This window comes from Lepidochelys kempii, chromosome 11 (assembly GCF_965140265.1).
Source record: "Lepidochelys kempii isolate rLepKem1 chromosome 11, rLepKem1.hap2, whole genome shotgun sequence".
NCBI lineage: Eukaryota > Metazoa > Chordata > Testudines > Cheloniidae > Lepidochelys > Lepidochelys kempii.
The window spans coordinates 77,159,397-77,185,579 of record NC_133266.1 but is presented as its reverse complement, the minus strand read 5'-3'; the positions used below and the strand labels follow the sequence as shown (position 1 = coordinate 77,185,579).

The following is a 26,183-nucleotide window of genomic DNA, read 5'->3' as shown; positions in this document are numbered from 1 at the left end:
TTGCTGGACAGCGTTACCAGTGACAGTGCCCAGAGATCATCTCCCCTCCCCACTGCCACCAGCAGGAAGGTGCAGGCAGCAGGGTAGGGGAGACTCCCTGTCCTCAGAAAGACCAGATGCCCCTGCCCTGCTTCCCCACACTTCTGAATCTCCCCAGCTGGCCGGGATTGCTGAGCAGCCGTGGCCTGATAACTGTGCAGAGTCCCCAGACGAGCCTCTCCCTGCCCTCTGAGCGGCCCTGCCCAGGATGGGGAGCGAGTCAGAGAGAGCAGCAATCCCATGCTCGGCCCACGAGGCCAGCAGCACAGGCCCCTTGCCTCCCATCCCTCGTCCTGCCCCTCACGCTACCACGAGCGGATTCTGCAAAGCACTTCGGGCTGCGGCTCACACGGAAGACACTACCTAAACTAAAGGTGCATCCATTGATTTTCAGGCAGCCGAGACCAGTAGATCATCTCGGCTGATGTAGTCACAGGTATTACACCTATCCCCCAAGACTGTTAGTATAATCCCCGAGAGCTCGGGCAAACGCACTGACTGGCAGGGCAGCGTTCGCCAGCCCTAGCGCCAGGGCATCCATCAGACAGGCCTGCTTCCATGGAGCTCTGCTGCTGCCCTCTCTGGCGAGGCTCTGCACGTGCATCAGGCACAGAAAGGTTAACTAAAACGGGCACATTTTAAAAGCCCTTTGTAAACACGTTTCTTTCTTTATAAGCTCCTTGTTTTTCCCCCTCCCACAGCACATACCCAAACTGCTCACACAGGAAGCCACAGCTGATGGCTCTGAAATTTGACCTCTTGGGAAGCGAGGCAGAAGGGAGGCCCTGAGCACGGAGCACAAGGGTGACATGATCTAGTCCATGCGGTGTTCTGCACCAGTCCTTGGCACACTGTAACCCCCATGCCAGACCACGGGCGCTTGGCCAGGTGCACTCCAGCCGAGGCTTTCCAGAGAAGCAGAAACTGCTCCTTGTTAAGGCGATTAATTGGGTTAAAACCTAAGCCACCAGGAAAGCTGGGCAGGGTTCGTTTATGGTGTGATAATTATACCATCCAGAGGATCACATGGGTCTGTTGGTGCTGCAAACCAAAGAGAACAGTTCAAATCTGGCATTTGGACAAGGGAAGATATTTTTTAAAAAAAAATTTTTTTTAATTATTTTTCAAAAAAATTGTCCAGCTTCAACCCCACAATGGACACTTGGACACTGTAAGGGTTGAGGGAGTTTTTTAGATTTCCATGACTAGGGGGTTGTGTTGACAATCTGGATTTTCCAGTTTAGTCACATGGGGGAGGTTCAATCTTGAAAATCTCCACTTTTCCAAAATTCCGATTTCACAAACATTTCCTCCAAAGCATGATGTTTCCAGCACAGGAATGAGTCCGTTGACACATTCCCAAGCCCAGCACAATGCAAAATACTGCTGGATTTGGGCAAATCCTTTTCCCTGTTTTTCAACTGGCTGCAGTATCTCTTCCAGGGTCTTCTGTGCAACTCCTCACCCTGAAATCCCCCCCCAGTGCAAAGCCAGGCACCTGAGAGGGAAGAAACAGGCTGTAGAGAGGCCTTTTGGCCTCTAAGTGCCTCTTTTACTCGGCTGTTTAGCCATGGTGGCATTTTTTTGATCCTCATGCTGGTTTGTTTTTTTCATGTGTGGTATAGATTTAGTGTAAGCCTCTAGTATGGTGTTTTTAATAGTCTCCATGCCATTTGCTGGCATTTCACCCTGGCATGTTGCTTTCAATTTCCATTTCACAAGTCTCCTTACTTCTGTGCAGTTCCCCTTTTTGAGGTTCAATGCTCCTGCGGTGGGTTTCTTTGGCATTTCCCGCTCCAGGGCTGTGACATGTAATTGCATTCGGGCTGCGAGGACGGAGATTAACGACTCCAGCGTGGAGGCTGCACAGTGCGGGCACACAGTGAACTGTCCTGAGCAGAGAACGTCTCCAGGAGCCGGTGCTGCGGTCCCCCTCCTCGCCAACGCCGCCCGGCTCGGCTGCATGTGCCCCGTCAGCCAGCAGGGGTTGGGGTCTCCATTGCCACGAAGGGTGAGAGAAGGACTCTCCTTATCTGTGTGCGGGGACCGTTCCCAGCATTCAGCCGGGATTCACGGAGGCGCTGGGCTTCATCTGGCCCCTTGGCAGCTGGGGGACAGTGCAGAAAGTGAACTCTCAGCCTGCGCTGATTCAAGGTCCTGCCCACCCGTGGCTGCCCTCCCCACACTGCCCATTCCCCTTCCCCTCCCTCGCCTGCCCCCAGCCCACCGGGCCTCTTTGCAACAGCCGCAGGGGCAGGGTCAGAGGGGCAGGAACAATGCTGACCCACTTATGTCACGGAGTTTGCATAACCTCCGATGAAAGGGCCCTGGAAGCACATGCCCCCATTACTCTCTGGGAGGGGCCGGCAGGGGTCGGTCAGTGGCAGCAGGGGGTGGGCACAGGGTCTCCTTCACGCTAGCTCAGGGGCTGTGCGGGTCACATGACACTTGTTTTGCCTGGCGTTGTCTAGCCGTTCGCCCGTGACACTCCTCGGTGCAGCAGGGATCTGTCCCTGCACCAGTGAACTAAGCCAGGCCGCACTGCAGGGACGGCGCGAGGAGGGTGGGCCGGGCAGCTTCCCCTCAGCAATCAGAAGAGATCGACCCCTGGCCATCGAGATGCTCTTTTAAAGTCACTTTCCCAGTCAGGAAGCTGCAGAGGGGCCTGAGTGAGAGACAGAGCAGCCCACCTGCCCCCACAGGCCAGCCCCTGCCATGCTGGCAGCTCAGTGCAGGGCACATTCCTGGTCACCGAGCTCAAGGCCCATCACCTCACCTGGATGGCCGTGTCCCCCCTGCCTAGGACGGGAGATCAGCCCCTTAGCATGGGGCTCTGGAGACCCCGCCCACGAGAGGGGTCCCACAGGACAGAGAGCGGCACACGCTAGCTCAGGGGCATCAGCTGGCAACCGGAGGGGAGCACTGAGATGAAATCTCCAGCCACCTCTGTGGTGGAAAGGGTCTCTGAGACTTGGGGCAGGAGGCTACCAACCCTCATGGACCTGCTCTGACTTCTGCTCTCACAGCCCCCACAGGGCCTAGCGCACAGGGGTGCCATCTGTGGGGGGCTCACTGGTGACAACAGTCACACTGCACAAGGCACCTGTGAGGTCAGAGGAGCAGAGCACCCAGCAATCCCGAGACCCAAACTGCCCTCCGCACCAACCACATCACCCCTCCAAAATCCCAACCCGGCCTGGCCTCTCCCCACTCCTGTCTGGGACACTCAGTGCTGGGCTAGAGCGCTGGCAGCCACCAAGCAAGGAGATCATCTGCACACAAGGGTGTCACTCACCGTCCTCCCTCACCCTCCAGAGAGGGCACAGCCCAGACCCGCCGAACCCCATCGCCCCTCAGAAGCGGGCTCAGGCCCAGCCAGGAGATGTTCCCACAGAAGACCAGCCAGGTAGCACAGAGTCAGGCTTTGCTCTTGGGAGCTGAAGCCAATAAGAACCATAGAACTGTATGGCTGGAAGGGACCTCAACAGGTCATCTAGTCTGGCCCACTGCACTGAGGCAGGACCAAGTGAACCTAGACTATCCCTGACAGATGTTTGTCCAACCTGTTCTTCAAAACCTCTGAGGGGGATTCCACACACACACACACCCCAGAAGCCTGTTCCAGAGCTTAACTACCTTTATAATTGGAAAGTTTTTCCTAATATCTAACCTAAATTATCCCCAATACTTTTTGTCCTACCTTCAAGGGACATGGAGGCCAATTGATCACCCTCCTCTGGATAACACCTCTTCGTATATTTGCATTATGTTCTCAGGTCCCCTCTCAGACTTCTTTTCTCAAGACTAAAGATGCCCCGTTTTTTTTAACCTTTCCTCAAAGATAAGATTTTCTAAACCTTTTCTCATTTTTGTTGCTCTCCTCCTCTGGACTTTTCAATTTATCCACATCTTTCCTAAAATGTGACACCCAGAATTTAATAGGGCCAATTTCACAAAGCTGAAAACAATTATGAACCCAAATCAGCTGGGAGGAGGAGTTTAATCAGAAAAATGTAAAGGATAATTGGGAATCATTTAAGAACACATTAATAGATGCCCAATAAGAAAAGGAGTACTTGTGGCACCTTAGAAACTAACCAATTTATTTGAGCATAAGCCTTCGTGAGCTACAGCTCACTTCATCAGATGCATACTGTGGAAAGTGTAGAAGATCTTTTTATACACACAAAGCATGAAAAAATACCTCCCCCCACCGCACTCTCCTGCTGGTAATAGCTTATCTAAAGTGATCACTCTCCTTACAATGTGTATGATAATCAAGGTGGGCCATTTCCAGCACAAATTCAGGGTTTAACAAGAACGTCTTGGGGGGGGGTAGGAAAAAACAAGGGGAAATAGGTTACCTTGCATAATGACTTAGCCACTCCCAGTCTCTATTCAAGCCTAAGTTAATTGTATCCAATTTGCAAATGAATGATGCCCAATGAGTCTTAATCCTACAACTGAGGAAGAAGATTGTGCTGGTTAGAAAAACTGCCTGGTTTAGAAGGGAAATGAAGGCAGCTGTAAAAAATATTTTTTTATATATATAAAACAAATGGAAGAAAGGGGAAGATGATAATAATGAATATAAAGCAGAAATTATGAATTGTAGAAAATTGATACGGGAAGCCAAGGGACTCCAGGACAACTCTATGACTAACAGAGTTAAGGACAATAAGGAGGAGCTGGTCACTAGCTGGTTTGAACAAGAGTGGATTCTCAAATGGTGAATTCGCCGTAACTTGAAGTCTTTAAGTCATGATTTGAGGACTTCAGTAACTCAGACAGAGATTATGGGACTATTACAGGAGTGGGTGCATGAGATTGTGTGGCCTGAGATGTGTAGGAGGTCAGACTAGATGATCACAACGGTCCCTTCTCACCTTAAAAGTCTATGAGCCTACAAGTTTTTAACACATATTAGGAACGAAAAGAATCCTGACTATGGTATTGGTCCATTACTAGACGGAAATGGTAGAATTGTCAATAATAATGAAGAAAAGGCAGAGGTGTTCAATAAATATTTCTGTTCTGTATTTGGGGAAAAAACAGATGACAGAGTCTCATAGTACAGTGAGAACACTCTTTCCATTCCGTTAGTATCTCTAGTATCACAAGTACTCCTTTTCTTTTTGGGATGACCTGAGTAATTATAGGCCTGTCAGCCTGACATCCAGCGGCTGATATGGGACTCAGTTAATAATGAACTAAAGGACGATAATATAATGAATACAAATCTACATGTCTTTATAGAAAATAGATCCTGTCAAACTAAACTGATGTCTTTTTTCAGATGAGATTATAAGTTTCATCGATAAAGGTAATAATGTAGAGATAATAAGACTTCTGTAAGGCATTTTACTTGGATCCACGTGACATTCTGATTAAAAATATAGATCAATATTTAATGAACATGGCACACATGGAATGGATGAAAAACTGGCTAACTGATAAGTCTCAAAAATGTAACTGTAAACAGGGAATCGACATTGACCAGGTCTGTTTCCAATGAGATCATGCAGGAATCAGTTCTTAGCCCTATGCTATGTAACATCTTTATCAATGACTAGAACAAAAACATAAAATCATCACTGATAAAGTTTATAGATGACACAAAAATTGGAGGAGTGGTAAATAAAGAGGAGGACGCTGATTGACAGATATCTATATTGCTTGGTAAACTGGGCGCAAGCAAACAACAAGCATTTTAATTTGGCTAACTGTAAATGTACAAAACTAGGAAAAAAGAATGTCGGCCATAATTACAGGATGGGGACTCTATCCTGGGAAGTAGGGACTCTGAAAAAGATTTGGAGGTCATGGTGGATAATCAGTTGAACTTGATTTCCCAGTGGGCCAAAAGAGTTAATGTGATCCTGGGATGCCTAAACAGGGGAATCTCGAGTAGGAGTAGAAAGATTATTTTACCTCTGCATTTGGCACTGATGCAACTGCTGCTGGAATCCTGTGTCCAGTGCTGGTGCCCACAATTCAAGAAGGATTTGACAAAGTGGAGAGGGGTCAGAGAAGAGCTACTAGAATGATGAAAGGATTCGAAACCTGCCTTACACACTCAAGGAGTATGATCTATTCACTTAACAAAAAGAAAATTAAGGGATGATTTGATCACAGTCTATAAACACCTACATGGGGAACAAATATTTATTAATGGGCTCTTCAATCTAGCAGAGAGAGGTCTAACACGTTCCAATGGCTGGAAGCTGAAGCTAGACAAATTCAAACTGGAAATAAAGGAATACATTTTTAATGGTGACCGTAATTAACCATTGGAACAATTTACCGGAGGTCGTGGTGGATTCTCCAGCACTGACCATTTTTAAATCAAGGTTGGATGTTTTTATCAAAGATCTGCTCTAAAAAATTATTTTGGGGGCAGGTCTCTGGCCTGTGCTGTACAGGGCATCAGACTGGATGGTCCCAGTGGTCTCTTCTGGCCTTAGACTCCATGAATCTAAGAATTAAACACAGTTCTCCAGCTAAGACCTCACCACTGCTAAGCAGGACAGGACAATTACTTCCGATGTCTTACATCCAACATTCCTGTTACTACACCTTAGAATGATATTAGCCTTCTTCACAACCACATCATGTTATTGACTCACATTCAATTTGTGACCCACTAACACGCCCTGCCCGATCCTTTTCCGGAGAACTACCCCTAGCCTGTTCTTCCCCACTTCGGAGTTGTACATTTGACTTTTGCTTCCTGAGTGAAGTACTTTGCACTTGTCTTTGCTGAATTTCATCTTGTTCATTTCAGACCAATTCTCTACTTTGTCAAGGTCATTTTGAATCCTAATCCCGTATGCCAAACAGCTTGCAACCCTTTGCAGCTTTGTGTCATCAGCACATTTCATAAGCATACTCTCCACTGCATTATACAAGTCATTAATGAAAATATGGACTATTACTGTATGCAGGGGACCCCACTAAATATGCCCTTCCAGTTTGTCAGCGAACCATTGAAAACGATCTTTCAGTACAGTCTTTCAGCCAGTTCTGCACTTGCCTTACAGTAATTTCATCTAGACCCCATTTCCCTAGTTTGTCTATGAGACTATCACGTGGGACTGTATCCAAAGCCTGACTAAAATCACAATACGTCACATCTACTGCTCCCCCCGCCCACTAGCCCTGTAACCCTGTCAAAAAAGGAAACTAGGTTGAGGAGTGAGGAAACCAACCCCCCCCAACACCCCACAGAGCGATCATGCTGGGGGATGACACCTGGGCCAGCTGGATTGAAAGGCAGCCGGAAACCATGTCGTCCCCAAGCCTGCTGTATGCTCCCCCCACAGCCTGGGAGTGCCCATATCCAGCGCCAGGGTCTGGCACACAGACCACCCCCACGGGGTGGGAGGTGGGGGAGCTGTGGGCCCAGCAGAACAATGGGATAAAGCGGGATGAAAAGTACCCACTCTTCCCTGCTACTGACAGCAGCCTCCTCTGTACCGCAGCTCCCAGCTGACTTTTCTGGTCTTGCCAGACTCAGACGAGAACACAGCAGGGGGGAGCCGTGGCAGGCCGTCGCCAGTGTTTCCAAACCACAGCCCATCCCTGTCTCCCCACCCACCCCTCTCTGTGCCCTCTCTGCCGGGCTCCCCTCTCACTCCCGCCAGGCTCTGCCTCGGGAGCCCTGAGCACAAGGCCCAGGGCTGATCCCTCATGGTAGCACTGGGCAGTGCTGAGGAGCCCTTTGGCTGATCACAGAGAGGATGTTACAGCCTCTCCCTCCCCTGACAAGCCATACGTGAAACGTGCACCTCAGACTGCCCCCCATCACGGCAGCATCCCAGCTGGCCCCAGGGCTGGCCTCTCAGAACCACAGCGACTCAGACACCTCCCCTAGAAACCCGGCGCAGCTGTCTCCTCTCTCCTGCATGTCAGCGAGGCAAGTAACTCAGGGCTGTGCCTCGCTGCACTTTGCCATCTCTGACCATGCCCGTCTGAAGGGTTTCTCATTTCCACTGCCTGGGCTGGGCAGCCACAGCACAGACGCAGCAGGAACTAAAGGCTCTGGACTCAGGGATGGGGAGGGCAGCGGGACAGCGTGGGGAAGCAGGATCTTCACCCAGGATCCATCAGGCCGTGGGGGTCTCAAGCATCTCCCCTAAACATGGAACAGGGTCTTAGCTTGGGCTACCCTTGGCCCAGCTCTCACATTTAAAAACCAGCTCAATTTAACTCAGCCCCCACCCGTGGGTGGCCTTGGGGCGAGCTCCGTTTGTGGGCACAGGTATGGAGTGCACCTCCTGTGGCCTTTCCACGGCTCAGCGAGACACACCGAGCTCCCAGAGGTAGCGGCTCTTACAACGGGGCTGAGAATGCCTCATGTGAAGAACGTGGCACCGGTGCTGTCTCCAAACCCTAGTGTAGCATATGTATGCACAGGCTGTGTCCCCTCACACCGCTGGACAACACTGGAGAGGAGCCCCCTTTTCACTGACAGCCTCCCAGATGGACCCCTCACCCCGAGGTGCCATCAGCCTTCGGAGCTCTTGAACCACATGCAAAGGGGCAGTAGCTTGCAATCCAGCTAAGAGCAAACCCCGTAACCCAGCCGGGCGGCTAGCACACAGGGACGGAGAAGAACTCCCACCACCCCTGCAGACGCGCTGGGGCGCTCTTGCTGCTTGAGAAGAGCGTTGTCTGGTTGTGTGAAAAACACAAGGAATTGCGCACACGACACAAACAGATATAAGGGGCAGACACTGGCCTACCAGTGGGGAGAGGGCTCTGAATTGCTGGTATAGAGAGCACACCTGTCCCGGACGGATGTACCTCTCACTCCAGTCCGGTGCTGTCCCACCTCACAGATAGATTTGCATCACTAGCACCTCCCCCTCATTGCTTCATCTCAGCACGTACTGCTCTCCCATCCGCCAGAGAGAATCACTTCCGTGAGCCCCTGTAGCAGCCCCCCAGGAGCAGTGTTTACGGGAGCCTAACTTGCCCTTAAGGAGATGCTCAAAAGGAGCGCATGTTGCAGACTGCTGCTCTCCAGAGCCAGGTGCATGGCAGCTGCATGGTGGGGGAGGCGGAGAGACACACACTGCAAACTCACCTCTTCCATGGTGAAGTTCTTGTCAGCTCCCAGCAAGTAGGGGGTGATGAAGCTCTCCCCAGGTCTGATCTGGGTCATGAAGCCGTAAAAGCAGAGGTAGAAGACGAGGAACTTCCAGCGCTGGTCCACTGCAGACTCAGGGGGGTGCATTACAGAGCCATCATCCTCGACAGACATGGCTCTGCCGTCGCCCTTCTCTGGTGCATCAGAGGGAAACGACCTTTTCCCAGGTGGCCGTCAGACAGGCTGAGCCACTTTCAGGCCAGTCTCTCTGTCTCCTTGCAGAGAGAATCTCCCACCCATAGATCTGCTGCTGGAATTTCTGTGGAAATAGAAGAGTTTGGCAACAAATCAAATTTCTCTGCAAAATAATTGCAAACAAATACCCTGAACTTTCTCTCTGGTATATGTTTTTTCTAGCTGCAAAGTCACAAAAACAAAAAAGCCGACACACACTTCCTTCGAAGACGCAGGCAGCACAAATAGATGGGTGTTCTCAGAGGATGTTTAAGAACTAAGTAAAATAAATCGCAAACCTCAGTAAGTCTGGTTTACAGGGGTTTGCTTGTTCCTTTGCCTCACTCTTTAGCTAATACCTGAAAATCCCCACTTGTTCCACCGAAAAGCCAGGCAGATTGGTTTGTTTCTCTCAGCTGGAAAGTTTTACCCCCCAAGGTGCTGAATTCCAGGGGAGGCGAAGGGACTTCTGCCAGAGGAATGGGAATGTTGCAGTGACCCAGTCCCACTGAATTTAACAGGGAATCAAAGCCCCACTGTAGAATGCTGTGGGATGGTTACCATTCTCTATTAAATAGTCTGTAGCAGTGATGAGCTGCCAAATCTTAACAAACAGTTCCCTATAAAAAGTTCTGATTTAAGGGATGTGCCTCTGTCCTGCCCCCTCCCACCTTCCCCAGGCTCCATCCTGCCCCCCAGGCTCTATCCTGCCCCTTCCTGTCCCCCCAGGCTCTGTCCTGCCCCCCTGCCCTCCCCAGGCCCATTCTCCATCCCAGGTGCCTGCTGGTGGCGCAGGAGTCCTGCAGCCCTTGCATCAGTAGGGTCGCTCCCGGCATGTGGGGCGGCGGCTCCCTTCTGCCCGACTCCCCACTGTGGGAGGTGAGCACCCCCGAGCGGCGGAAGCCGGACAGCCCCACAGTGCAGGAGAGACTGGGGGGGCCACGCCCCAGCACGCCCAAGGCAGCCCCCAGCCATGACACCAGCCAGCCCTGCCCGGCTCCTGGGGCAGAGGAGGCTGCTGCTGCCAGGGGCCTGGCTCCCCGGCCCTACACGGTGCCCAGTCACATGATGCCTGATCTCCCTGCCCAGCGCAACCGGTCACGCTTCCTGGGCTGGGCAGGAAGCAGCATGGAGCTCAGCCGCGGCTGCTGAGCGAGGCGGCATTGGATCAGCCTCTGCCCGCGGGGCCCCGGAGCAGCTGCCCGGATGGTTGCGCAGTGCAGGTACCAGCCGCAGTGCAGCCCCTGCCCCAAGACAGGACGCAGGGCCCCGCAGCCCTTCCATAGCCCCGCGCACCCCAAACGGTGCTGCTCCATGCACCCCCCTCTAGCACCGAGCCCCTTCTCCAACCAGGGCCAGCTCTAGGATCTTTGCCGCCCCAAGCAAAAATATTTTTGGCAGCCCCCGGTTTTTTGTGTCCCCCCCGCCCCTTCCCAACCCCTTCCCCAAATCCCCGGCCCTGCCTCCTCCCCTGGGTGTGCCGCATTTCCCCCCCATTGCTTCCTACGGCTTCCCCCCGCATGAGCAACGAGGGGGGAGGCAGCGCGTTCAGGGGAGCAGGCGAAGCGGAGGTGAGCGAGGGTGGGGGGGAGTGCAGGAAGTAACGGGTGGGGGGGGGGGGGTAGAGGAACCGCTCCCCGCCCCAGCTCACCTCTGCTCCACCATTGCCGCTGCTCGGCTTCTCTCTCCCTCCCTCCCTCCCAGGCTTGCCGCGCGCCAAACAGCTGTTTCGTGCAGCAAGCCTGGGAGGGAGCGGGGAGAAGCGGAGCGGTGGCGGCAGGCTCAGGGGAGCAGGCGGAGGCGAGCTGGAGCGGCGGGGGCACATTTCTAGCGGGCAGCATGGCCGGCGCCGGAATACCGCCCCTAGAAATGGGCTGCCCCAAGCACCTGCTTGTTTTGCTGGTGCCTAGAGCCGGCCCTGTCTCCAACAGCCCCTAGCGCTGTGAGTCGGGGCCCCCTTGGCCTGGGGGGCTGCCCCAGCCAAGCCCCAGCCTGGCTTTCTGGGGCAGCGACTGCCTACCCAACCCCGCTCCATTCCCTGTCCCCTGACCGCCCCCCCAGAACCTTCGCCCGCTCCAACCACTCCCTGCTCCTTATCCAACCCCTCCTCCCACAGCCCCCTTACTATGCTGCTCAGGGCAGCGTGCCTGGATGCCACGCGGCCTGCTGGAGCTCGCAGCCCCCCCACACTTACCATGCTGCTCAATGCGGCAGGAGCTGCAGAGCTGCCCAGGAGTGGTCCAGAGCGCTGGCACCGGCAGCGAGGCACCCTGAGGCTCTGCGAGAGGGGGGGAGGCAGGCCAGGGGAGCCTCCCCAGCGGGGAGCTCAGGGAGCCCTAACAACCGGTTCTAAAACTGCTTCTAAATTTAACAACCAGTTCGCATGAACCGGCTCCAGCTCACCACTGGTCTGTCGGTTAGTAGCGCCGTTTCCATAACTTCCTACTAGTGACACCACTGTTAAACTTTATAGGCCTGGTCTTTAAAAACTTACTTGTTTTTTCCTTCGGCCGGTTCTAAATATAGATTATTAAACTATTGGCCTCAGACTCATCACGATGAGACAGCTAATTCCACAGAGAGTAAAAGGATTCAACTGACTCAAGAGTAAATGTAACAGGCCCTTTGTTTCCAGTGAATACAGCAGATACGGACTTGTGCACCTACCGTAACTATTGGGCAGGGATGCTGGAACAATTTTTATAGTGGGGATGCTGAGAGCCGTTGAACCACACTGTAAACCCTAAAAAGAAAAGGAGGACTTGTGGCACGAAAGCTCATGCTCAAATAAATGGGTTAGTCTCTAAGGTGCCACAACTCCTCCTTTTCTTTTTGCGGATACAGACTTACCCGAGCTGCTCCTCTGAAACTGTAAACCCTGTATGTGATGGAAGTCACTTCAAGTCAGGGGGTGCTGCAGCACCCCCAGCACCAGGACCTATGCTATTGGGATCTGACTGACTTTGGCGCAGACTGCGAATCCAAGTTAAAAGTTAATGTGTGCATGCAGAGTGTAGCTGCCCATGTAACATATTGGCTGTAGGGTCAAAGGGACAATAGACAAATTTGCAAAGAACTAGTTTCCCCTTTAATGATCTTCTCTCCCCCTCATCCCTACCCCCATACATATATACACACACACACACCACACAAAAACTGTGTTCAGAGAACATTATTAAGGTGGCAAAAGTTATGAAATGCTGTATTAAGGTTGCCTGTGGGGGGAAAAGGAATGATGGTTAGGGATTTTCCCCTTTCACTTTTCCATTTTTCCTTTTGTCACTAACGTTTTCCAAATGTGAGGATGTTTTGAAGAGCTAGCATGTCCAAAAAAAATGTGAAAAAAACCACCACACAGACATAATTCATTCTATTGCATTTCGTGATAAAACGGGAGATAGGAACAACACAAAAACAAAAATCCAGAAAATGGGGGGGGGGGACCTAAATGCCTCTTGCAGAAGTTTTAGTTTCAAATAAAATTCACTTTTTGTTGAAAAAAAAAAATTGTGATCAGCTCTAATGATGAGCAAATGGTATTTACAGCACCCAGCGTGCACCTCACAACGTCTGGAGGATGATCCACTTGGTGCTCCTGTAGCATCCCTGCAGACACACATCTCCTTACCAGCTGCTACTAGCAGGTCTGTAAGTGGCCACAACAAAATGCTCAGCACCACAGAACACAAAGGTCAGAGTACAAATGGCCCCCAGGACAGAACAGGAAAGGACCTCCAGGAGAGCCATTTTCACATCATGTCACAGGTGAAAGCCCACACAAAGTTTCATCTGTGAGCTTTTCACCTGGTCCCCCTATTACAGCTCTACAAGCCATTCAGCACGTGGATTTTAAAAAACTCTTTCTGAAACCTCTAGTTTTAAAAATTGCAGATGCATGGGGGCCTGTGCACTCTGTTGAGGTTTTCACATCATCTCAAAATTCTTCTGTTTGCAAAGCTTTACAGCTTAAAATTCACATCTCTTCTTACAGGCAAACACCCTAATCATTCAGAACCAGATCCATCACTGAGCACTTTCTGAGAACATATCCCCCAACAACAGGTAATGGACGTAGCTTTATAATTGTTTGCAGTGTTGTTGTAGCCATGTGGGTCCCAGGATATTAGAGAGACAAGGTGGGTGGGGTAATATCTTGTATTGCCCCCACTTCTGTTGGTGAAAGAGAAGCTTTGATGTTTACGTATGAAAAAGAAGTCTGTGTAAGCTTGAAAGCTGGTCTCTTTCACCAATAGAAGTTGGTCTAACAAAAGATATTACCTCTCCCACCTTGTCTCGCTAATCACTTTATAATGATAGAAAGCAAGTCATACATCAGGCTAGGAAAGATGATCACCTGCTAATGTGAACACTTGGTTGTGATATCCTCAAAGGGATGTGCTAGGAAACCCAGATCATGAGAGAATTATAATCTGCAGTTCTCTTTAGTAAGTGCCTGTAAATTTCAAAAACATTTCCCATCCCAATTCAGGATGAAAAATCAAACTCTTGAAAGTTTTTCCAAATCAAAAACCTGAAAAAACCAACTGGTTCAGGTCAACTGGAATGATTCATTTTGATTTTGGCCATTTAACCAAAAAATAAATAATTTTTTTTTTACCATAATTGGCTAGACTTCAAAACAAAAAGTCATTTCAAACTAGAAAAATTGAATTTTTGTTTAAATTGCAATGTTTTGACAATTTTTGGATATTTTTTCAAGTTGGAAAATTGATTCAAACTGACCCTTTCTCACAACATGTTTTGGTTTTGATGAACTGGCATTTTCTGAAAAAATCATTTCATCAAAACAGCTCTAGTACTAATTTTTTGGAATTGATAGATTTAAAAAAAACAAGACAAAGGGGAAATGGAGTGAGATTGCTGGGGATGTGCGTGAGAATTAGCTAAGTTGTGGGTTGGCAAAAGCAAGACTTAATGGGGTTCAGTGAGTAAAGTGTTAGTGCTAAAAATCTCATCGCACCCACTCAACAAATACGGGATGACTAGATATCCCAACATCCAGTTCAGAATCAGAGTAAAGGGCATTGGTAAATTCCTTAGGAAGGGAGTCCAAATCTTTCAGCATCTACAGACCTCTTCAGTAAGTGTTCTGCTCAGTATGCTCTTAGTTGGAATAATGCCCAGAACAGGACTTGTGAACTTACTTCCTATCCCATGCCCTTGTCAACTTAAATCCCCTGGGACCAGGAAGAGGGAAAGAGAAATGACACCACCATCCCCCTACAATATAGACTTTAGCTACGCAACAGCCCGTATGCACCTGCCAATTGCAGCAGACACCCAGCATTCCCTGGGACTTGCAGTGCTGGAGATATTTCCTAGTGTGGCCAGGGGAGGAAACCCTTCCAATATGCAGGTAACTTTACCCATCGGTTTAAGGCAAAACTGACAACTTTTGACTGTATCTGGTTCGGACAGCCCTGCCCGCTCCCCACAAATACACTGAACTCCACCAGTAAGCAGATGAGGCAAGTTCTTACTTATCTCCTCATTGATCAATAAGTCTACAGATCCCTGACAAATGACAAACTGGAGCACTGCAGCTGGGCCTAACCTGGGCAAATCAGACCTCTGGGGCCCAATTTATTCCTGGTGAGGGGATTCCTTTGGCTTCTGAGGGAGGAACGTTGGCCAATTATCTGTCTAACTCCTGCCCTCTCAAGGCAGTTAGGCCCTCACTCCTAGCTCAGAGGCGCAGTTGGCAGCAAAGGATGCTGGTCCTTCTGCCCCACGCTCAGAAACTCATCCTTTTGACATACCACATCCTTGCTTGGTCACAGAGTGGCAAGCTGCAGAAATAGAGGCTGGGTCCTGGGCTTGGTCCCTGCACCATCACAGACTGGGCACACTTTAGAGACGTCAGTCCCTGAAAGAACGTAGCATCACACCTCACTCTACGGTGCCCTCTTCCAGCCAATTCTAGACCAGGGTTAAAGGCACGGTGCATTTGAGGGCTCCACGAGTAACTAGGAAAGGAGCATGGACACACTTCAATCTGCATCCATGTGCATGCAACATTCAGTCTTAGCAACTCCTCTCCGTATCTACCTTGACATTCAACGGTTCTGTAGAGCGTTTTACCTATACCACAAAAACTGTAACACAGAATCTCTAGGGATAGTAATTCCATGCTTGAATAATATGAATATAACAGTAAGAATATACTACTAACCACCTGACTAGGATGGTGAGATGGCTGTGAAATGCCCAGGGAGATCAGAGAGGCAATTAAAATAAAAAACTCAATAATAATGGTGGATTTCAACTATCCCTATATTGACTGGGTACATGTCACCTCAGGATCGGGGGCAGAGATGAAGTTTCTAGACACCTTAAATGACTGCTTCTTGGAGCAGTCAGTCCTGGAACCCACAAGAGGAGAGGCGATTCTTGATTTAGATCGATGTGGAGTACAGGATCTGATCCAAGTGAACCCCTCAGTAATAGTGACCATAATATAATTAAATTAAATATCCGGGCGGGGGGGGGGAATACCACAGTAGCATTAAACTTCAGAAAGAGGAAGTTAATGTTAGTTAGTTAGTTAGTTAAATGGACATAGTCATTAAAAGGTACAGTCACAAAAGTGAAATGCCTGCAAGCTGCATGGAAGCTTTTTAAAATGCCATAATAGGGGGCTCAAATTAAATGTATGCCCCAAATTAAAAAACACAGTAAGAAGACCAAATAAGTGCCGCCGTGGCTAAATAACAAAGTAAAAGAAACAGTCCAAGGCAAAAAGGCATCCTTTAAAAATTGGAAGTTAAATCCTACTGAGAAAAACAGAAGCATAAACTGAAGGTAAAGGACAATTAGGCAGGCAAAAAAAGAATCTGAAGAGCAACTAGCAAAAGACTGAAAAACTAACAGCAATTTTTTTTAAATTATGTCAAAAGCAGGAAGCCTGCCAAATAATCGGGGGGAGGCCACTAGACAGTGGTGGTGCAGAGAACTCAGGGAAGACAACGCCATTGCAGAGAAGCTAATGAATTCTTTGTATCAGTCTTCATTGCAGAGGATGTCAGGGAGATTTCCACACCTGACCCATTCTATTTTAGGTGACAAATCTGAGGAACTGTCCCAGATTTTCATGTCAGTAGAGGAGCAAATTGGAACAAATTGATAAATTAAATGGTAATTAGAAACCAGGACCAGAGGCGATTCACCCAAAAGTTCTGAAGGAACTCAACTGCGAAATTGCAGGACTACTCACTGTAGTCTGTAACCTCTCATTTAAATCGGCTTCTGTACCTGATGACTGGAAGATAGCTAATGTGATGCCAATTTTTAAAAAAGGCTCCAGAGGTGATCCTGGCAATTAAAACTGGTAAGCCTGACTTCAGTACCAGGAAAATTGGTTGAAACTATAGTAGAGAACAGAATTATCACACAGAGATGAACATGATTTGTTGGGAAAGAGTCAACATGGTTTTTTAAAGGGAAATCATGCCTCACCAATCTACTAAAATTCTTTGAGGGGTCAACAAACATGTGGACAAGGGTGATCCAGTGGATATAGCGTACCTGAACTTTCAGAAAATCTTTTACAAGGTCCCTCACCAAGGGCTCTTAAGCAAAGTAAGCAGTCATGAAATAAGAGGGTAGGTCCTGTCATGGATCTGTAACTGGTTAAAATACAGGAAACAAAGGGTAGGAATAAATGGTCAGATTTCAGAACAGAGAGAGGTAAATAGTGGTGTCCCTCAGGGGTCTCAACTGAGACCGGTGCTGTTCAACATATTCATAAATAATCTGGAAAAAGGGGTAAACAGTGAGGTAGCAAAGTTCACAGACAATACAAAATTACCAGGACAGTTAAGTCCAAAGCAGACTGCAAAAAGTTACAAAGGAATCTCTCAAAACTGGGTGACTGGGCAACAAAATGGCAGATGAAATTCAGTGTTGATAAACGCAAAGTGATGCACATTGGAAAACATCATCCCAACTATACATATAAAATAACTGGGTCTAAATTAGCTGTTCTCTGAAAACACTAGCTCAATGTGCAGCAGCAGTCAAAAAACCTAACAGAATGTTAAGAACCATTAGGAAAGAGGTAGATAAGAAAACAGAAAATATCATAATGTCCATATATAAATCCGTGGTACACCCACACCTTGAATACTGCGGGCAGTTCTGGTCACCCCATCTCAAAAAAAAATACAGTAGAACTGGAAAAGGTTCAGAAAAGGGCAACAAAAACGATGAGGGGGATGGAATGGCTGCCATACGAGGAGAGATTAAAAAGATCGGGACTTTTCAGCTAGGAAAAGAGACGACCGAGGGGGGGATATGAAAGAGGCCTATGAAATCAAGGATAGTGTGAAGTGAATAAGGAGGGTTATTTACTCCTTGACATAACACAAGCACCAGAGGTCACCAACGAAACGAATAGGCAGCAGGTTTAACACAAACAAAAGGCAGTACTTCTTCACACAACGCACAATCAACCTGTGGAATTGGTTACAGGGGGATGTTGTGAAGGTGAAAACTATAAGAGGGTTCAAAAAAACAACTAGATAAGGTCACTGGCTATTAGTCAAGATGGTCAGGGATGCAACCCCATGCTCTGGGTGTCCCTAGCCTATTTGCCAGAAGCTGGGAGTGGATGACAGGGGATGGATCACTTGATGATGACCTGTTCTGTTCATTCCCTCTGAAGCACCTGGCATTGGCCACTGTCGGAAGACAGGACACTGGGCTAGATGGACCATTGATCTGACCCAGCATAGCCATTCTTATGGGGCGGTGAGAACGTCTTCCCTCTGTCTGCCCCCAACACACACACAAACACTCGGGGTCAAACCCTGACATTTGGGCAAGGCCATTCTTGGCCATCTGTGAGCTCAAGAAAGCTGCAAAAACATTCTATGACAATGAAAAACCACCGTCCTTCCCCTAAGCGGCAGCCTGTGAAGTGCACAGCTGAGAAGCTGGCCTGTCCTGCTACAGGGGAGGAGGAATGTTTTGCTGTTATCTCAAGGCCTTTTCCTGGGGTTTAGACCTGCTGCTATTGTTTATTAGATGTAAGCGGATCAGGCTTGTGCATGACTCAGATAACAGCCGGGGGGCTGCCCTCCACATAGCTTTGTTCCTGCTGTGTGGTATTTTGTAAATCTCATGCATTGTTTTTAGGACTATCTTTCATTGACTCTCAGTGCTGATACTGGGCTGGCGTTTGGCTGTCTCCCGCCATACGGTTACTTCTTTCAGAACAGTCCCAAAGGCAGAAGTAGCACCGATACAAGGTAAATCAGGTTTTCAGCGGACGCTCTGCCTTCAGTCCAAGGGTGGCTTATTTCAATTTAGCTTAAACCTGTTCCAAACTGAGCTAAGCTAAGCCGAAGTACGCCTGGTTTAAACTGAATTCAGGGTACCCCCACAGCCTTTGGCACCAGTTTAAAGCTGTATCTTCAGTTCAAGGGTGCAGCTTTGCGGTGTAGAAAACCCTTCGTTACCAGCCGACCCGCAGGGGAACCAGCTCCCCAGACAGGGAGGGCGAGTCGCTGCTCTTTAATGGGTCAGACCTGTATAGGTGGGTTACCTGATGCAAACCAGCCATTTCAGCACAGGCAGTAACAGCACCAGTGACGTCCTCGGAGAACCATCCCTAAGGGGGATGGGTAATGCTCAGACCCCAGGCCAACCGCTGGCCTTTCTGCTGCCACTGCCCACAAGGGCGAACATCCCAAGCAACAGCAGGCTGACGATCACTGGAGCAGTCGGAGCGAATGTGGGAAGCTCACAGTTATGCAGAAGTCTGTGCAGCAGGGGGAGGGATAGCTCGGTGGTTTGAGCATTGGCCTGCGAAACCCAGGGTTGTGAGTTCAATCCTTGAGGGGACCATTTAGGGATCTGGGGCAAAAATTGGGGATTGGTCCTGCTTTGAGCCGGGGGTGGGACTAGATGACCTCCTGAGGTCCCTTCCAACCCCGATATTCTCTGATTCAGGAGGCTCGCTGAGATGCAAATGAGGAGTGTGGCCAGCTTCCTGGCTGTACCACAGGAACGTTCATAACCTGAAGAACAAAGAGAAGGAAGCCAAGGGGAGGCAGCTGGCATTTCTTAGGTCATCACATTTGCAGATTATGCCTAAAGGCCCCTGTCCCGCACATGCTTATACACGTGGATAATCTGGCCAAAGTCCACGGCACCACTTGTGTAAGCAAAACTGCACGCTGTGTAAGCGGCTGGAGACCAAAACCTCTAGTGAAGAGCTGACAAAGCAAATCAAGGTTCGAGCAGAAACCTACAGGCACGTTCAGGGCTCTCCCACTGAGGCTTTGGTTTGAGACACTTTTGTTCAGCATTTATTCTTTCACTAAGTGTGTCCAGCATCTTGTGTTCTAAGAAAGCACTCCTAGATATACAGCTGTTGACCCAACCAATACCATCTGGCCCTTCTTTCTGACAGGAGATGGGACGAACGTGGCTCCTTTAGCCTTGCCCAGGGGTTCTCAAACTTCACTGCAGCGCGATCCCCTTCTGACAACAAAAATTACTACACAACCCCAGGAGGGGGGACCGGAGTCCGAGCCTGCCCCAGTGCCGCTGCCCTGGGTGGGGAGCCAAAGCCGAAGCCCAAGGGATTCAGCCCCAGCAGGGGACCTGTAACCTGAGCCCCGCCACCCAGGGCTGAAGCCCGAGGGCTTTGGCTTTGGCCCCAGTAAGTCTAATGCCAACCCTGACGACCCCATTAAAACGGAGTCGCAACCCACTCTGGTTGAGAAGGGCTGAGAGCGAACAGGGTCACCCCCTGATGTGTTAACAAAGAGCGATGCCAGCAAGGATGAAGAGCCATTTAAGCTAACGGGCAATGGGGCGCAAGAACAGATCGGGATAAACTGGCCAGGAACAAATCCAGGCTGGAAATTAAGAGGTTTCTAACCATGGGAGCGCAGCGGTTCTGGAACAGCCTCCGAACAGGATTTGTGGGGACAATTTAATTAGTTTTGAGAGAGAGTCCAACAAATATATGAGTGTGATTGTGTGACAGGGATGCGTGTGGTGGTAGGATGCAGGGCTCAGCAGCCCGGGGGTCCAGTTCGGTTAACATCTGATGTTCCTAAAATCACATGCTTCAGTGCTTCAGCCAGTCACCTGCAGAGGTCACGATTCCTTCCCCACCCCCATGTATCCCATTTGTCTTTTCCCCTCTCCTTCCTCTGCAGTACCAGGGATGGCCATGGCTGGAGATGGGACACTGGACAGGATGGGCCAGGGCTCTGAGGTGGCCCTGAGCATTCTCTCTCTCTCGAGCATGTGGCTGGCTGGTTCTTGCTCCCATGCTCAAGGTCCACCTGATTGCCATAGGTGGGGCTGGGAAGGAATTTTTGCCCAGGTCAGATTTGGCAGTGGCCTTGGAGGCGGCGGGGTGGGGAGGTGCCTTCCTCTGCAGCGTGTGGGTGCAGGTCACTTGCTGGGACCAACTGGGTACCTCTCATGTAATCATTTCCCTGCTATCATGTGGGCCTTGGCCACTGGTGCCCCTCCATTCCTCCTATTCTCCGCCTCTGGCAAATACTGGTCCAGTCTCCAGTAGTCTGCAGGGAAGGATTCCTTCCCCTGATCCCCAGTCCCTGAAGAACTTCCAAGGTGCAACCCAGTGCAGGCTGTGCACGGGAAACAATTAGTCAGCACCCAAGAGTTAGCACCCAAGAGAACAAAAACAAAGCCAGTCAGACTGAAGGTCCCCACAGCACAGGATTCGTGCACATGGCACACTGGCAAGGTGTCTGCTAATCCCTCACCTAGGCCTTAATATAGATCCCGCAGACTCACTGAGCTAGGTGCTACGAAACTCGGAACTTTGCAATGCCTGACTTTGGGGTACTTGCCTTTGGGTGGGTGAGGGTAGGGCAGATGCGGGGGGGTATGCTTAGCTGTACAGTCTAGTAACCACACATGGAAACAAAGTTTCTCAGGCTGTGTCTACACAACAGGCAGTCCAGTGGCATCACTGTGGTGCCGTCCCTCCGTCAGCTGCTGGCTGTAACTTTGCAGCACAGATGCAGACTATGGCAATGGAAGGGGTTTCTCCATCACGGTAGGAACTCCACCTCCCCAAGCAACAGCAACCAGGTCGATGGAAGCATTCTTCCATCGAACGAACTGCCCCCGCACGGAGGGCTAGGTCGGCGTGGCTACGGCGCTCGGGGGGTGGCTGTTTCAGACCCCTGACCGACGTGGCTATGTGGACCCAACCTTTTAGCATCAACCAGGCCTTAGTTTCTCAGGCCTTGCCGACACCGGCAAGTGGCAGCAGCTGGATTAAGTAAAACCAGCGTCAATACCCAGGGGCTGCTCATTTCAGGTTTGGAGTGGCTTATTGCTGTTTAGCTCACCCAGATTCCTCATCAGCAGTTCTGCATGCAGACTGGCTGCCAGCGTAGCTAATTCCGTTACAGGGGACTCTCGCTGACACGGTTACCCTGGGACAGCCCCAGGGTAACGGTGGCTCATGCCAGCAGAGTTCATTGCCCTTCCCACACGGGATGGCTACACCAGGGTGACAGCGGCACCCGCTCTAGCCAGGAGGCTGTCACCCTGACGGGATTCCCATCCTAGCTGCCACACCTCAACCCCCTGAGGTCTCCAGCCCAGCCCAGGGAACCCCCCCGCCCAGCTGCCTTCTCCACTGCCCCACCTCCTCAAGGGGAACAGCAGCCAATCAGGGCTGCTGAAGGAGAGTGAAACAGGGAACAGAAAGAACCCAGCAGCTCAGGTTAGCTCCACTCCCCCTTGAGCAATGGGTCAGTCAGGGAGGGATAGCTCAGTGGTTTGAGCATTGGCTTGCTAAACCCAGAGTTGTGAGTTCAATCCTTGACGGGACCATTTAGGGATCTGGGGCAAATAGAAAAAAAAATTTGGATGATTTAGTTGGGGATGGGTCCTGCTTTGAGCAGGGGGTTGGACTAGATGACCTCCTGAGGTCCCTTCCAACCCAGATATTCTGATTCTATGCTCCCTGTTCCCCCTCCAGCCTGTGAGCAATGGGTCTGTCTGCTCCCCACTCCTCCTCCCACCTGTGAGCAATGAGTCAGTCTGCTCTCCACTTCCCCCTGCGAGCAATGGGTCAGTGTGCTCCCCGATCTCCCTCCCCCCGTTGAGCAATGGGTCAGTGTGCTCCCGATCCCCCCCCACCCCCCCGTGAGCAATGGGTCAGTCTGCTGTCCCTCTCCCCCAAGAGCTCTGGGTCAGCTGGGCAGGATTTGAATGGGTAGCTATCACAGCATAAGATGAGAACAAGTTACTGCAGGCAGGCCGCCCACTGTCGATCAAACAGGTGTACAGGAATTTTGGCCCATCAAATTTAATCAGATGAGAGGCCCTTATTTCCATTCTCTCTAGACATCCGCTATGTCTCAGCAGCTCAAGGCCCACATGACTCAAATGATTCAACTCAATTCCTTCAGTGTTTTACTCTGGTAAACTGCAGCCATGAAGCAGAGCAGAGTACTCTGAATGTAGGCCCCGATCCTATACACACACATGAATAACTTCACTCATGTAAATACTCCCATTGGCTGCACTAGGACTGCTCAAATGAGTAAAGTTACTCTTGTGCATAATGACAGGTGTCAGAGGGGGAGCCGTGTTAGTCTGTATCAGCAAAAACAATGAGGAATCCTTATTGTGGCACCTTAGAGACTAACAAATTTATTTGGGCATAAGCTTTCGAGGGCTAAAACACACTTCATCAGATGCATGGAGTGAAAAATACAGTAAGCAGTATATATATACACACAGCACATGAAAAGATAAGAGTTGCCTTACCAAGGGGGAGGGGGGTCAGTGCTAACGAGGGCAATTCAATTAAAGCTGGAAGTGGGCTATTCTCAACAGTTGACAAGAAGGGGCTCCTTCACTTGCACCAATGTGATATATGCCATCATGTGCCAGCAATATCTCTCTGCCATGTACATTGGCCAAACAAGACAGTCTCTATACAGCTCACTTCATCGGATGCTGTAGCTCACGAAAGCTTATGCTCAAATAAATTGGTTAGTCTCTAAGGTGCCACAAGTACTCCTTTTCTTTTTGCGAATACAGACTAACTCGGCTGTTACTCTGAAACCAGACTTAAAGGTGGCAATTCTTCAACAAAAAAAATTCAAAAACAGACTCCAACATGAAACTGCAGAACTGGAATTAATTTGCACACTGGACACCATCAAATTAGGCCCGAATAAAGACTGGGAGTGACTAGGTCACTATAAAAAGTAATTTTCCCTCTACTGATACTCACACCTTCCTGTCAACTGCTGGAAATGGCCAAGGTAGACCTTGATTGCACTGGCCTCGTTAGCACTACAAAAGTAATTTTCCCTCTCTTGATATTCACCCTTTCTTGTCAACTGTTGAGAATAGGCCACTTCCACCTTAATTGAATTGGCCTCATGAGCACTGACCCCCCCCCCCCCTTGGTAAGGCAACTCCCATCTTTGCATGTGCTGTATATATATTCTGCTTACTGTATTTTCCACTCCATGCATCTGATGAAGTGGGTTCTAGCCCACGAAAGCTTATGCCCAAATACATTTGTTAGGGCTAGTCCACGCCGGCAGCGCTTTAACGTGCCTTGTGTGGTCACAGCGCAGTGCTGGGAGACGGCTCTCCCAGCGCTCTCAGAAAAACCACCTCAACGAGGGGCACAGCTCCCAGCGCGGGGGGCACTGTTTACACTGGTGCTTTACAATGCTGCAACTTGCTGGGCTCAGGGGCGTGCTTTTTCACACCCCTGAGCGAGAAAGTTGCAGTGCTGTTAATTGCCAGTATAGACAAGCCCCTCGTCTTTAAAGTGCCACAAGGACTCCTCCTTGTTCTTGTGCATAAGTAGTTGCAGGACTGAACCCATAAAGAGCTCTGGCAAATTGACTTCACCTAAATGGTAATAATCCCAAAATTAATGGTTGTGCCAAGTAAAACCCCACTCCCAGAGCTTGGCTGAGCTCCACAATGTGCGTGCACAGTTAAGGAACTGTCCTCCTTTCATCAAAGTGACATTTGCGCCAGAGCAAACACTGGAAACGATCCAATGGCTGCCAAGGAGGAGATGTAGAAATGGAAACGGGGATAAAACAATGGCAACGGTCAGAAGCTTGCAATCTTAAAATGAGCGCAGAGTCATGCTCTGGGGAACACAGGGCTCACGTGGGCACTTGCTCAAATGCGCCCAAAACCAAAGGGAGAAAGGGAAAGGATCTCGGAAAAGAAAAGGGAGGTCTTTTGTTCCGGTTTTTTAAACAGCAGCGACGCCACCCACTGGAAGGAAATACTGGAATGAAGCCGAGGGTGGATTTTTGCAGCGGGGCACGTTTTAAACCCAGGGGAGCCCCGCTCCATCCCCGTCACTATTTGTTCCCCCGGCATCAGCTGCCGGGAGGCGCGAAGGACTTTCCCCTGCAAACTCCTCGCTCGCCCTGAGCCGCACGGCTCCCGGGGGGCGCTGCGGGCACCCAGGCGCACCGGGGACTTGATCGGCGGCGATGCCCCCAAGCGGGGCGCTCCACCGCCCAGCGGAGAGCGAGCCCACCCGGGGCCGCTGGATTCCGGAGTCCGGGGCATCCCCGCTCAGCACGAAGCGGCCCCGGGCGCGGAGCTCCCGCTTATCCGACCGCGGGCGCTGCGCCCACGCCGCCGCCCGCCCCCGGGCCACCCCTCCGCGCCCTACCTGGGCTGCTGCCCCGGGCTCCTCGCCCGAGGGGCGGCCCCCGTCCAGGGCCCGGCGGGCTGCAGAGTCACGCGGAGCCCGCCCGGGACCGTGCCACGCGCTGCGGCACGAGAACGACCTGCCCGCCGGGGGGGGGGGGCAACACCCCCACAATGCACCGCGAAAGGGGTGCGCAAGAAGACTACCGCCCCCACAGTGCACCGTGCGGGGGGGGGAAATGCAGGGAGACTACAGCCCCCACAGTGCACCGTGCGGGGGGGGGGGAAATGCAGGGGGACTACAGCCCCCACAGTGCACCGTGCGGGGGGGGATGCAGGGGGACTACAGCCCCCACAATGCACCGTGCAGGGGGGGGGATGCAGGGGGACTACAGCCCCCACAATGCACCGTGCGGGGGGGGGGACGCAGGGGGACTACAGCCCCCACAATGCACCGTGCAGGGGGGGGGATGCAGGGGGACTACAGCCCCCACAATGCACCGTGCGGGGGGGGGGGGGACGCAGGGGGACTACAGCCCCCACAATGCACCGTGCGGGGGGGGGGGATGCAGGGGGACTACAGCCCCCACAGTGCACCGTGCGGGGGGGGGGGGGGGGATGCAGGGAGACTACAGCCCCCACAATGCACCGTGCGGGGGGGGGAATGCAGGGGGACTACAGCCCCCACAATGCACCGTGTGAGGGGGGAATGCAGGGAGACTACAGCCCCCACAGTGCACCATGCGGGGGGGGGGGGATGCAGGGAGACTACAGCCCCCACAGTGCACCATGCGGGGAGGGGGGGGAATGCAGGGGGACTACAGCCCCCACAAAAAGAAAAGGAGGACTTGTGGCACCTTAAAGACTAACCCATTTATTTGAGCATGAGCTTTCGTGAGCTACAGCTCACTTCATCGGATGCATACTGTGGAAAGTGCAGAAGATCTTTTTATACACACAAAGCATGAAAAAATACAGACTAACACAGCTGGTCAAACTGGACAGCCTCTACGTAAAAGAATAAATGGACACAAATCAGATGTCAAGAATTATAACATTCATAAACCAGTCGGAGAACACTTCAATCTCTCTGGTCACGCGATTACAGACATGAAAGTTGCGATATTACAACAAAAAAACCTTCAAA

General features: G+C 50.7%; 1 protein-coding gene across 2 annotated transcripts in view; it reads right to left on the bottom strand.

The window, feature by feature from the left end:
* Positions 1-25,211, bottom strand: part of SLC19A1 (solute carrier family 19 member 1) — a 40,650-nt gene extending 15,439 nt beyond the window's left edge. Inside the window, exons 1-3 of one of the 2 annotated variants that reach the window (XM_073306910.1) lie at positions 25,059-25,211; positions 16,910-17,010; positions 9,128-9,449 (exon numbers count right to left, since the gene is read on the bottom strand). In XM_073306910.1, coding sequence (XP_073163011.1) covers positions 9,128-9,304 — 177 coding nt within the window. In that variant the 5' untranslated portion in view covers positions 9,305-9,449; positions 16,910-17,010; positions 25,059-25,211. The remainder of the gene's footprint in view (positions 1-9,127; positions 9,450-16,909; positions 17,011-25,058) is intronic. The other variant, XM_073306909.1, reaches the window with a different exon arrangement.
* Positions 25,212-26,183: the final 972 nt, after the last annotated feature.